This window comes from Poecilia formosa, unplaced genomic scaffold (genome assembly GCF_000485575.1).
Source record: "Poecilia formosa unplaced genomic scaffold, Poecilia_formosa-5.1.2 Scaffold15, whole genome shotgun sequence".
NCBI lineage: Eukaryota > Metazoa > Chordata > Actinopteri > Cyprinodontiformes > Poeciliidae > Poecilia > Poecilia formosa.
The window spans coordinates 2,971,461-2,983,963 of NW_006799954.1; the positions used below are offsets into that span (position 1 = coordinate 2,971,461).

At 37.7% G+C, this 12,503-nt stretch overlaps 2 protein-coding genes across 4 annotated transcripts in view; one reads left to right on the forward strand and one right to left on the reverse strand.

Annotated features, from left to right (window-relative positions):
• fbln7 (fibulin 7) overlaps positions 1 to 16 on the forward strand; it is a 12,016-nt gene extending 12,000 nt beyond the window's left edge. For both annotated transcript variants that reach the window (XM_016668499.1, XM_007546228.2), the window contains exon 9: positions 4 to 16. The gene's annotated coding sequence lies outside the window, so the exon portion shown is untranslated. The remainder of the gene's footprint in view (positions 1 to 3) is intronic.
• A 2,783-nt stretch (positions 17 to 2,799) lies between these two features.
• tmem87b (transmembrane protein 87B) lies at positions 2,800 to 12,119 on the reverse strand. Of its 2 annotated transcripts, none has more exons than XM_007546230.2 (19): positions 11,910 to 12,119; positions 11,098 to 11,158; positions 10,416 to 10,507; positions 10,187 to 10,321; positions 10,042 to 10,092; positions 9,098 to 9,245; positions 8,917 to 8,978; positions 8,379 to 8,562; positions 8,038 to 8,137; positions 7,850 to 7,943; positions 7,615 to 7,686; positions 5,879 to 5,987; positions 5,672 to 5,730; positions 5,476 to 5,579; positions 5,321 to 5,394; positions 5,174 to 5,244; positions 4,947 to 4,999; positions 4,809 to 4,839; positions 2,800 to 4,592 (listed from the first exon to the last, which is right to left on the reverse strand). In XM_007546230.2, the coding sequence occupies exons 1-19, from the start codon at positions 12,057 to 12,059 to the stop codon at positions 4,551 to 4,553; spliced, it is 1,692 nt and encodes a 563-aa protein (XP_007546292.1). In that variant the 5' UTR covers positions 12,060 to 12,119; the 3' UTR covers positions 2,800 to 4,550. The 2 variants fall into 2 exon arrangements, with proteins under 2 accessions (XP_007546292.1, XP_007546293.1); XM_007546231.2 differs by lacking the exon at positions 7,615 to 7,686 and adding an exon at positions 7,287 to 7,358 and having other exon boundaries at positions 11,910 to 12,117.
• Between the last annotated feature and the right edge of the window lie 384 nt (positions 12,120 to 12,503).

Below are 12,503 nucleotides of genomic sequence, written 5' to 3' on the forward strand. Positions count from 1 at the left end.
CAGGTCCTGCAGCAGCAGCAGGTCAGGTCCTGCAGCAGCAGCAGGTCAGGTCCTGCAGCAGCAGCAGGTCAGGTCCTGCAGCAGCAGCAGGTCAGGTCCTGCAGCAGCAGCAGGTCCTGCAGCAGCAGCAGGTCAGGTCCTGCAGCAGCAGCAGGTCCTGCAGCAGCAGCAGGTCAGGTCCTGCAGCAGCAGGTCCTGCTGCTTTGTTCAACTAATTAAACCATAAATTCTGCTCTCAACCTGCAGCAAGAAAAATATGTGGTGGGATGAGTTTGAAAAGGGCGATTTATGCTGGAAAACCCTGCAATGTGGCTGAAGAAGAAAATAATCCATCAAAGAAAAATCTCATGTCTGTCATCACAAACCTTTGATCCCCAACATTGGCACAGCTAGTTATTAGGTTCAGCGATTCAATTACTTTTTCACGCATGGCCAGCTTGGTTTTGGATGGCTTTTTTTTTCCTTTGATGAATGAAAAAAACTGCATTTTATGTTTTGCCAAATGTAAAATACTTTTTCACAGCACTGTAGTTTATGAAGTGTGGTTCAGAAAAAGCATTACGTCTGTATGACAGCGGTCCTCAAATCCAGGCCTCGAGGGCCGTCGCTGTGCTGCAGCTTTTAAATGCAATTCTGCTTCAAAACACAAATAATGATGTCATCAGCATCAGGATGAACTTACTGCCTACCAAGGAAGAGATTCAGCCATTTGATTCAGGGGCCACAATGGAAAAAAGAGCTTATCTAACTTTAAAAAGTTTGAGTTAATTTGTTGCAAGCAATCAAATTAAATTGATCCATTACGTTGTCACATTAAACAAACGTAAATAAAGACAGTTTGACAAGCTTAATTTGTTAACATGTAACAAATTAATCTTTTTTTTTTAAAGTCCCCTGGTAGAGGATCTCATACAGGGGCCTCATAAACATCCCGACATGGCATTAGTGCTTGTGTGGCTCTAATTTATTGGAAATATTGTTCCTGGATTTGGAAGTGTAACATATTATGTGCAAATCATATCATATACTGTATATTTGTGATCGTTTTGTACAAGCTTGCATTCATGTTTTGTCAGCAGCTGCTGCAGCATTTATCTCTCTGTCATATTGTGTATGTTATGCAGAAATACTTAAATTTTTTTTCACAATGCAGTTGGATTTGGCGCATTTACTGACATACTTTCTGGTCATTTTGAATAACTCCAACATTACTGCAATAAAGCCAGTCCAAGGTTTCAGTATGAATTAACAGAGCCTTTCTTGATGCTAGACAGTGGGCTATTAAATGTCCTCTTGGCGGTATTTGTTTCATTCAACTACCACTGGGGAGTGAATTTTAATGAGTGAAACGCAAATCTGTGTATAGCTGATAAATGAAGGCTGGATGGCTGCAAAAGCTTTTCTTGATGAAAGGATGAAAGACCAGAGAAGAATGTGTGTTCAATAATCTAACCCATGAAGGAAAAACTCCTTGGCGATGCAAGTCAAAGCATTTCCCAAATGTCTTGGAAGGGGAAAAGACGACCCTCACAGTATTTTTATTTGACATAAGTAGAAGGAACACCAACTGTCACATCTTAAAAACATATCTCACTGCGTACTTTTGTCGGGGAGGGAGAAAATGGGCTAATGCTCACCACATGTGTCGTCCTCCTCGCGTGTCTCCATCCAGGGGTTTACGTAGCAATAAAAGAGGCCGAGACAGCCGCATGCCTCAAGAAAATCAAAACACGTGTCCCAAAGATACACTCTGCTCCTAAAATGACTACGTGCCTCAGTGGCAGTGATAGCAGTGATAAATACCACTGGTCGTGGTAGGAAGGTTTCAAGTGCGCGATTTAATTCATATTATAAGGTATATTTGGTGTTTGAACAATTAACATATCCAGTTATTTTTAGAGGGGGTCTCATGTATTTGTGGATTTAACTTATTTGCTTAAAAAAAAAACTTGCAGATGTAATGGTGCGTTCCAGTTGTAGTCGGTACTTGGAAATTCTGACTTTCCAGTATTTGTTAATTACTTTGGTCATGGCAACATGCAACACGTTACACTTCCTGCATCTTTGCTTGGTGGTTCCTGAACGTCTCATTTAGTTTTTGAGATCTACAGTTTCAGTAAGATGGTTTGAATCTTGGCCATAATTAGGTGTCCCAGCAGAAGAATGATCCCAAACATACCTTAAAACTGGTTTTGGAAAAGAAAATGGGGGGTTAATCTTAAGCTCAAAAGGCTTTTCCAAAAGCCGCGACCTCAACCCTTGGACAAATCTCAAAAGCTGGGTTCATACCAAGAAACCAGCCAATATAAGTGAGCTTTACAATCTCTCATAAGAAGCTGAGCCAGAATTGTGAATGAAGTGTGTTGATGGCAACAAAAACAAAAAAATATGTGCTGGAGATGTGTTAAACCAAATGTTAGTGGGTGGTTAAAGTTTGAGCCTGTATGTATAAGAGAAAATTCACAACAGATTCCAAATCTTGTTTCTGTTAATAGTTAATACAAGTCCACAACAAAAAGGGAACAAATGCCTTAATAAAATAAACAAAAAACAAAACAAAGAGATTGTCAAGTCCCTTTTGAGAGTATGGAAACTTATCAAAATTATAACCATTACCTTAAAGTGTAACTAAAGCCCCAATCAACCTTTTTTTTCTGATAAACTATGCAAATAGGTTATTTAGAGTTCTATTTTTATGTTTCAGTGAATATTTTTGTCATTTTGATTTAAACTTGTTTAGTTGAATCCTCCTATTACTTTAAAATGGTACAGTAAAACAACCAGTGAAATCGTAAATGATGAAACTCTGAATTCAAATATTTATTGAGTGCATTGTACAGCTTGGAAAAAAAAGGAAACCCTTGCTATTGCAGGGTTGAATTGCAATACTTCAGGTTGATTTCAGAAAGGAAAACGACAAAAAAAAAGATGAGTTTTCTTATCCAAACACTTCCCACTCGTGGAATCACAAAAGAAGAAGAAGAAAAAAAAAACTGAACTGAGCCAAAACCCACCTGTACAAATAATCCGAGGTCAGCTGCAGGTGTCTCCAGTTTTAAATAACAGGACAATTTGCCATCATAAGCACAAATATTTCCAGGTTTCCAACCAATATAAAAAAAAAATTGCAATGAGGACATTATAAACTCGTTCAAGTGGTCGGCTAGTGCTGACCACATTACTTATGATGTGTGATGACGTCGCCAAGACAAACATAACGAGCTCTGCTGTTAGACTTAGACTACATGCAGACAAAAATAAAAACCAGGCAGGTCTTTTGAAAAGAAAGTTAAAAAGATTAAGACTGAGACAACGTGTTTGTTACTAAGGTTTCCGTGAATGCAATAATTTTATCGGTAATTAACACAAACATTGCAAAGAAAAAAACCTGCAGATTGTAAAATATTTTAGGACAGTGCAGAGCATATGGAAACACACATCGTAAACACACGTTACAGTAAACATGGGAAACACGCAAACAATAAACGCATAAGTACACTTGAAACACAAATAAATAATGAAAAAAAATCACTAAACTTTGTATTAACAGACATACACCATATTGCTCCACATCTCATGCTCCCACCCACACAGTAGTTTCAAAACATTAACTATAATTCTACACGTCCCAACTAACCAGGCTACAATTAAATGTATACAAATCCTTAATTTCTCCTTTTACCCTCACACACATTCACTAAACCCTCAGGATGTTGGGTCGTTTCGATCTGAGACGCAAAAAAAAATACTTTCACTCAAGTTGTTCTCAGAAACCCACCAAACGAGACCTCACGCATAAAAGACGGACACGTAGGCACAGCTTTGATCCTGAAAGTGCATAAGAGCAAAAGATCTATGCAAAATTACCGTGTTGCAGTTTACAAAGTCGTTTTTACATCTGGTAAAAACAGGATGCTCAGGACGCTCCTGATTTATGCAAAACGGATTTCCCCGACTTCTACAAACATCGTCAAGTTTTGATATAAACCAAAATCCTGATCTGATGTTAATATTGACAATAGTGTAGTTAAAATCTGTCTTGTGGCTGTAAAATTAACTTCCATTTATCATTTTTTGAATATTTATTGTTGGGGGGGAAAAGGCTTTCAGATATTGAAGAGTTAAATCCTATCATCCTATCATATATTTGAGAGTACGCTTATCCATGATGCCCACTCCAGTAAAATACCTTTATAGTGAACAACATAAATAAATATATAACAGGAAATACTCTCTTTGGAAAGCTAAAAAAAAACAAAAACTGAAAAAGTGAATCTTTTGGTCTGTAAAAAGACAAGAAATGTTTCTTTCTGATAGACAAGGTAAGAAAAACATGGAAAGTAGCAACAGCTTCCCCCAAAAACTGCTTTGTCTACACAACTCTGTGAGGTAGCAGCTACTTAAGAGGATGCCCTGAAAAAAAAAAGGAAAGAATAAAAGAAATAAAATAATGGCACTCCACCCACTGTCCACTGGAAAACTCCTGGTGGAAACTGCTTCAGTGTCAGGAGCAGCTGCTGTGTTTCTTCATCAGCTGGGGGTTTTCTGCATCACTCCAGCTTCGACATCTCATACTTTGTCGTCATGATTTCCTGGTAAATAAAATGCAGCAATAATTTTTATAACTCGTTTTCTTTGATTGTATTTACTTAAACCAATCATCTGAGGCTCACAACCCGAACTGATAAAACTCAAGTAGAAATGCGTATTTTCTGCAGATTAGATAGTAATCATAACTGGGGTGAGAGTAGTTTTCAACATTGGCTGTCTCATTTTGTGGTTTCAAACTTTATGAAAGTTTTCCATACCTCATCAGAGTCGAGCAGGACTGGCAGGGCTCTGTGGGGATGAAATGAGGAGCACACTGTTACAATCACACATGCCTTAAACTTAAAAATAACTAGAAAACGAAGAGAATAACCCACTGCACTTCTAAGGATGCTTACACATCAGTAAGAGAGCTTGGAATGTTGTCCTCCACCCACTTCAAGTCTTCATCCTGGGTAAGTAAGAAAAACAAAGAATCAGAGCAAATACTGCCACCTGCTGATTCAACACACACTAAAAGACTTTTATTCTAAACTTTGCTCCCGTTTTATGAACTTATCATTAAAGGAAGTTGCTGAATAAACAAGTCAGGACAGAATAAAGTGAACGCTGCAGCGTTACTCACTGGGTTCGTTTCTGGAGGCTTCGCCGTGCCGTTTGTCTCGGCCTTGGCTGATCTCAGCTTTATGCCATCAGCTATGATTTTAGGAGAGAACTCTATCAACAAATGTTTACACGCCTTTCAGATAAAGCTGCTACAATAAAACCGTACCAATGTTTGAAGACGCGATGAACTCCTCAATGTCCTCGTCTTCAGAGTCATCAATGAGCGGCGTGAACGCATACCTGTTGGCAAAGGAATAATAATTAATGGAGCGGATAAATTAGTTAAGGGTGGTTTAACAACCTGCCTGAACTGCTTCTTGCCTTTGGTTGTTTGCGGACGGCCGCCATAAAAACATTATGACGAGCAGAATGAAGGAGAACAAGAATCTCCAGAAAGCGTCCTCAACCCAAACCTCGATCCAGTCCTAAGAATTAAAATGTGGAGATTTAATCAGAACTAAATAAAATGAGCAAAAGCCACAGAGGTACAACTGGAAAAGAAACAAAGTATGCTTACAGACTGGCAATCTGCTAAGTGCAACTTTTTAGCAGACCAAGCCATAAAGATGATAGAGGCTGAAAGGGAAAGGCGACGGTGAGAAACTGCAATGTGTGATTTTTTTTTCATTTAAGGTTTTTGTTTTGTCATTTAATAAATGTACTCAAAGGTTGGCATGGTAACTTTGCTTTATTACAGCTGTATAAGGACAGGTGTGGCACTTACCAATGACGGCGAATATTAGCGTGTTTGTAAAGTGCCTGTAGAGCGACAGCTTCACAGGGTTTCTCCTCAGCTTCAGAGTCTTGATGGTTTGGGCTAAGCTGACAAAGATGTGGCAGTGGTAGTCAAGGGAAACAAACAACTGGCATCACATGGAAACCAAAGTAAAAAAAAAAAAAAAGGTCCATTTGAACTCTACAGGTTAGTTTGGATTTATTTACTGCAGCTGAGAATAAACTGTTGAGCTCACCATTACTGACCTATTTGTTCGGCAGCCATACTGGGGTTTGAGATCCTGGCTGCTGAGAAATGTCTAATTTTGTAGAGATATGTTTTTATATATATATAGATAGATAGATTATTATTACAGGGGATCGTCACCCATTCACAGTTCGGTATTCATACATTTTTCTACAAAATGTGACTCAAAATTATTCTCGGAAAATTTACAAATTGTTTCATGCAGGACATCTGAAATATTCAAAAGAAAAAGCAGCTTTGAGGCTGAAATACCTACTTGCAATGCTACTTGACATGCTATTGGCCGATGTTTTCAAAGCAGCCAATCAAAGAGCGCCATTCAGCACTGATTGGCTGCGCCCTCCACTGTACATGTCAATAAATATTAGGCATTTGGTGTTTGAACTTTTAAAATAGGCAGTTCTAAATGTTTTTAGATGGGGTCTCCAGTATTTATCGATTTTATTTATTCAGATGCAGCTATGGACTCTAACCCCCAGCAAATACTGCGGGTCCACTGTATCAGATTTTTATATTTAGACCCTGAGTTGTACCACCTTTAGTAAACACTTTCATAATCAGACATAATACTGACAGTTTTTTCCAGATCTTTTGTAAAAACTTTTCTATTTTTGATATATCAAGTACAAAATAAAATATTACTAGAAGTTACATAATTCACAGGTGATTAAATAATGTTTTTCTTTTACATCTGAGTCATAAGTTCAACTTTGTTGTGGGTTAACAAATGTATTTTAGTGCCTATATGTCAGCTTTTGATTAGGAAGTTGTTTGTTTTTTCTAAAAATGTAAAACTTTAAGTTACAGCTTGAATATCATCTGTGCAATCAATAATAGTAGGATTCATTGTGAAACAAGTTACTCAGATCCTAATCAGTTCAGGCTGACATCCAAATGCATAGTTTGTACAACACAAGCCAGACTAAATACAGGAAAATGTCATTACACAGGAAAGGATTAGAGAACAGTTGAATCATTAACAGAAAAAAAAACAAGCAGGTACAGAATCAATGATTAACGTGAATTATTTCCTCTCAGATGCAGGATAACCGAGAAACCGTACTTAAATTATGTTACAATTCACCCATTTAAGGTTTGAGGAGCAGAAGGGAACCACACAGGGAAAGATTACAGGAGCACAAAAGGATATCCACCAGCATAAGGAAGAATCAAGCAGAGCCAGGGGAATGTTGGCCAATAGGGCCAAGTCAGAGTCTTTTGTCTGGAGGGGAATCAGAGTGCAAAGGACACAAAAAAAGAAGAGAAAGATGAGGGGAAAAAAACCTCAGATTGGATGGGAGATAAGAAAAGCAACGCAGCAACCAAAACGTACGACTATTTACCCAAATGGAAATAAAAGAAACAAATCATCAATCCCCAAAAGGAAGAGCATCCAAAATCCACTGGCTCAGAGCATGAGCACTTCATGTTTCATTAACCGCTGATTGTTGCAGCTGATGAGTTTACTGGAAGGATATGAACCAGATGGCGCAGGAATCAAACACAGCCAGAACAATGGCTGTAATGAGAGCAGGGCCATTGTCTCGACCCTTCAGTACGAATCCCGAAACATATTGAGAAAAACAGATTGTGATGTCACGCTGAAGTCTGAGCATGATCAATAATGGTTTATTTGGAAACAGCTTCTATAAAAAGCTTGATTTTGTTTCGTAAAAATTATTCCCAATTAAAGACGGCGAGAGCTCGACTCACCCCTGTGATCCTCAAAACACCTTCAATGCTAGCAAATGCGAAGTAGAGGATGCCGAGTCCCACGACTCTGTGCATCACAGTCCCGAGCCGCGGCCTGAAAGAAACACAACAAAAACATGAAGGTAAACGCTTAATATTTAAAAAAACAAACAAAAAAACTTATGACTGCGTTACAGAACATGAGATACTTTATGATGCCGTATCCCAGACTGACGATGATGACGAGAAGTCGTGCCAAAGTCCTCTTGAGAGCGGAGAGCAATTCTGCAAAGATCAACAAGCCAGGAGCTGCAGAAATAGGAAAAAAAAGAAAAGAAAAGAAAAAAAAAAAAAAAACAGAAATCGACATTTCAAGATTTGCTTCATGGTTCTAAATGTGTATTTTGCATTTTTTTGTAATGTGTGCAGTATTGTTAATATGCTTTATTTCTGTTCCTTTATTGTTTCCTGAAACAATTAACCAGGGTATACGAAAGGGGATATACAAAAACACATTTAGCTGTTTGTGTGGTCATCTAGAGACACTCACAGGCAGAGCCGACGACGTTGGTGTTCTCATATTCGGCGCAGAAGAGCGCCTTCTCCACCATGCCGAGGAAAATGACTCCAGCTATCCAGAACTGGATCCTCAGCAGATCCTTCCAGTAGCAAGCTGCCCAGACGAACCACAGCAAGGCGTACAGGATGTACACACCGCACATCACCATATAGAACTGCAAACGGAAAGACGTTAGTCGACAATCACATCACATATGGAAGCAGTTTTTCTCCATTTATTGGAAATTTCTCAAGACATTCTCCACTAATGTCTTGAGACGGTGCTTTCCTTGCATTTTTTCCCCTTCAGAGTACAGAGTTAGGTTTAGATCTATAAGCTGCATCTCACTCTAACATCCAAAAACTCAGAGATCTACTGTTCAATTGACAGATTCAAATGTAGTTACAAAGAGACAGACTTAACGTCTGCAGCAATACATCAAATGGGAATGAAAAATAATCTTAAAATGAACATGAAAATGTGTCTGTGGCACAAGATGCAAAACTGACTCCTAGAGTTTTGTACTTACGATCATGAGCGGCCACTCTGTGATAGAAATGTAGCCGTGTTTCCCTCTCATCACCACATTAACTGGGAAGAAAAACATCCAAGCATCACATAAACTCCAAACTCCGTAGAAATCTGACATTAAAGAACATATGGAGCCACGGCTGAATTCCAAACCTGCCTTTTAGGGTGAAACATCTCACCTGTTAAATTCCAGCTAGCCTCGTTTATATCAGGAATGACCTTAACCACCAGCAGGTAAGGCCCATTCCTCCATGTGGTGGCTATGACGTTCTCTTTGGCGCCGTCAGCGTTGTACTCATCTGAAATCCAGTTAGGGTCACTTTTTCCCTGCAGAGTTTCAGAAGTAATGCAGAAGCGATAAATCTTTGGACAGATTTAACTGCAAGGAACCAAAAGCAGCCCAGATGATGAACTTAACTGTTCAGATTTGTTAGGACTGATTATAATCTACAGGGTTCCTGAACATTTTTCTGTACATTCTCTGACTTATAATAAATTCAAATGTCCATTGTGAAATTCACTGCTGACATTTCTTCTTTAAAAGCAGAACATGCAAAAGCCATGGACAGACAGATGGACATACAAACACTGCAAAAAAACACAAAATATGTTATTACAGATTTGTGCTCAGTTTCTAGTGTAAATATCTTTGTACAATTGACATAAGACAACACTAACTTACAAGCAAATTTGAACAAATAATCCCTTCATATTGATAAAAAAAATTATTTCCACTGGCAATTTATTTTCTTCTTACAACATGGGAAAAATGTTTTGTTATAAGCAAAATAATACCAATTGTCAATATTAAAGAATTATTGACTTAAAACCTCATATATCTTGCAGGAAAGTTAGTTGTAAGTTACTTTTGCCTTATTTACATTGAACTGAGATGTTTGCATTAGAAACTAGCTAAATATCCTTGGTAAGATTTTGTTTTTCTGCAGTGAATGAACATATTAAGACAGTCTGGAAAACCATTTTCCCACCCAGATCCAGATTTGGAATAATATTAAATGAAACATTGCAGTTTTTTAGACTGTGTAGGGATTCTTAATCCAAAACCTTTAGTTTTGATGTCTTTATATAAAGTAAGGAGTGAAAAATATTGAAGTTTTCTTACTGGTCCTTCACTCCCGTCTAGTGGAACAGACCGTGGTTCTGCCTTGGCTTTCTGAGAAACAGAGAAAAGATGCTGGGTGATGAGAAATGTCAAGCTGTTAAATGTGTCGATAATTAATGCTGAAGAACCAACGTAGCAAACCTACGCGGAGCCCAGGAAAGACGTGCAGGTCGCTGCTACACGTAATTGCACTGTGTTTGTGTTCTATGCACTCGCCCGGTGCGTTGGGCTTCGGGTCCAGGTTCTCCCCTCGGCTCAGCGGCGTCCGTTTGTACATCTCCTAGAATCACAACCAAACATTTAGTCATAAAGATATAAATAAAAAATAATAATAATAATTAGTGAAACTGATGGCTTGGAAGAACTGTACTTACTTCAATATTATTGTATTCATTATAGCAGGGGTGGTATTTTAAAAGCCAGTGGATTGTGAATTTCACCTGCTTGGGACAACTAAAAGACACAACTGAGAAATGAAGATACTTTTTAATGGAGGACATAAAAATGGCAATGTTGTAGTTTAAGGTTATGATGAAAAGAAATTCAGCTGTTTGGACATTTTTCAGACCATCATGGTGTGGAAACTAGAAGAAGCACCAAATTTCACTCTTGCAAATAGACACAGTTTAAAACTACAAGGGTTAAGTAAATAGGCTGGTCACAATAAAATTTTTGCTGTAAGAGGAATTGTTGAGATAATATTCTTGTTTTGAAACAATTTTCAATTAATACAATGATAAATGCATAATAATGCAAGTACACTCTCAAGCTTTAATTTCCAAAGAACATTTAGCACTGGAACTGGAAGACATTTTAAATGTTCCATTTACATAATAAAACAACCAAAACAATGAATAAAAGGGATTATGAAGTCATGACAAAATAAAATATTACAGGACAGCGTAATTTTAAAGACAAAGTGTACGACACAAACAAGCATGGAAATGGAAATGATTTCTGTAATTTTTGGTTTATCAAGTGATAAATTGATTTATTGCTTGTTGTGACATGCATAGTAAAAAGAACAATGTCAGTGTGTGCAATATCAGATCTTACCTTTAAGTACAACATCTGTCTCTTTAAACATGGCTTTCTTTAATATGATTGGTTCTGAGCCCTGCACAAAAGCAAATAAAGCATGTGAGCAAAAACACTAGAAGGCAGTGAGGCAGAGATTAAATTAGGACTGAAAGTGAAGCTAATTTAAATTTAAAACAAACTGTAGTTCCGTCTTTGCTGCAGAGTACAAGAGATGATCAGAAAGTAAACAGCAAACTTCACAGTAGTCCATATGGTTCACCTAGTCTAGACTTAGAGCTCAATTAAAATTGCAACTAAAGTAGAAGAAACTGGATCTTCTCAGATCTCTACTTGAATTATTGATCAAGATGTTTTCCAAGGGCAAACTCCAGGAATTGTGGTAAGACATAAGATAAGGATCAGCTTTAAATGTTAGAAGAGTTTTTAGAGAATAAAAGCCATAATGTTATATTATAACCCAAACAATTACAGATACGTGGAAAAAAGGGGGAATGAATAACTTTAGGGTTCATGACAATAAATGGTTAAACAAGTTATGTTCAGGTAGAGCTAACTGGAGCTAGTTAGCTCTCAGCTACCCATAGATTGTTTCCTAGCATTTAGGCTAAATGCTAGAAAACTGGAAACCGTGTGCCTTTTATTTACATGTTTATTAGTAAAGCAAAAAAGAGCAACTCTTAATAGCATAAAGTTAAATCGACACTCAAAATGAATGGCTTCTATCACCAGCACGCACTAAGCTCATTACAAGTTAAAATCTATAGCCTGATGCAGCTAGCGTTAGCTTGAGGTGCTGCAGTTATCTACTGTCTCCGGCTAATACTTACATTAACAACCGCAATTTTCCATAGCCCTGTTTCTGGTGAACCGACTGTTTCATTTACAGTCCCGAGTAAAACTGTAAAAAACACCATCCACGGATAAATGACTCCCAGGGTCGGGCAGCTCCACGTCCTCATCCTGACAGCGGTTGCCATGTTTGCTCATGGCTTTTCCGATACTGACCTCTAGGAGGCGCCCTGAGCGCAGCACGCAAATGAGATGAGTGACCTGACATTAACAGCAAGTCAAATAGATGTTTATGACAGTAGGAAAAAATATCAAAAACTATTTTATGTTACATTTAGAATGTACTTGCATAAATACTTTTTTATTCACTGCCATGTTATTTTGAAAAACATGAATAAGTTAAAGAATCACCATGAACGATTACTGTCCTCAGTGATGTAACATATTGTTTACATATTTAGAAGCGCCTTAAAGATCTTTACATTTTTTTTAATAAAAAGCTTAAATTGTTATCCTTCTGCTTTTTAAGGTTTTACCTGGACAAAAATGTACATGTCATTTCAAAACATGTAGTGATTTATGTCTGCAACTATTTACATACTAATTTCTTCAGTTTTTAATAAGTTATGGAT

What these genes read in the sequence shown, in the direction of transcription:
- tmem87b (XM_007546230.2), bottom strand. Translation starts at nt 12,059, where the DNA reads ATGGCAACCGCTGTCAGGATGAGGACGTGGAGCTGCCCGACCCTGGGA. An exon ending in GGCTAGCTGGAATTTAACAG is followed by an intron (nt 8,979 to 9,097) that starts GTGAGATGTTTC and finishes TTTTCTTCCCAG; the next exon opens with TTAATGTGGTGATGAGAGGG. An exon ending in ACTTAGCAGATTGCCAGTCT is followed by an intron (nt 5,580 to 5,671) that starts GTAAGCATACTT and finishes TTTAATTCTTAG; the next exon opens with GACTGGATCGAGGTTTGGGT.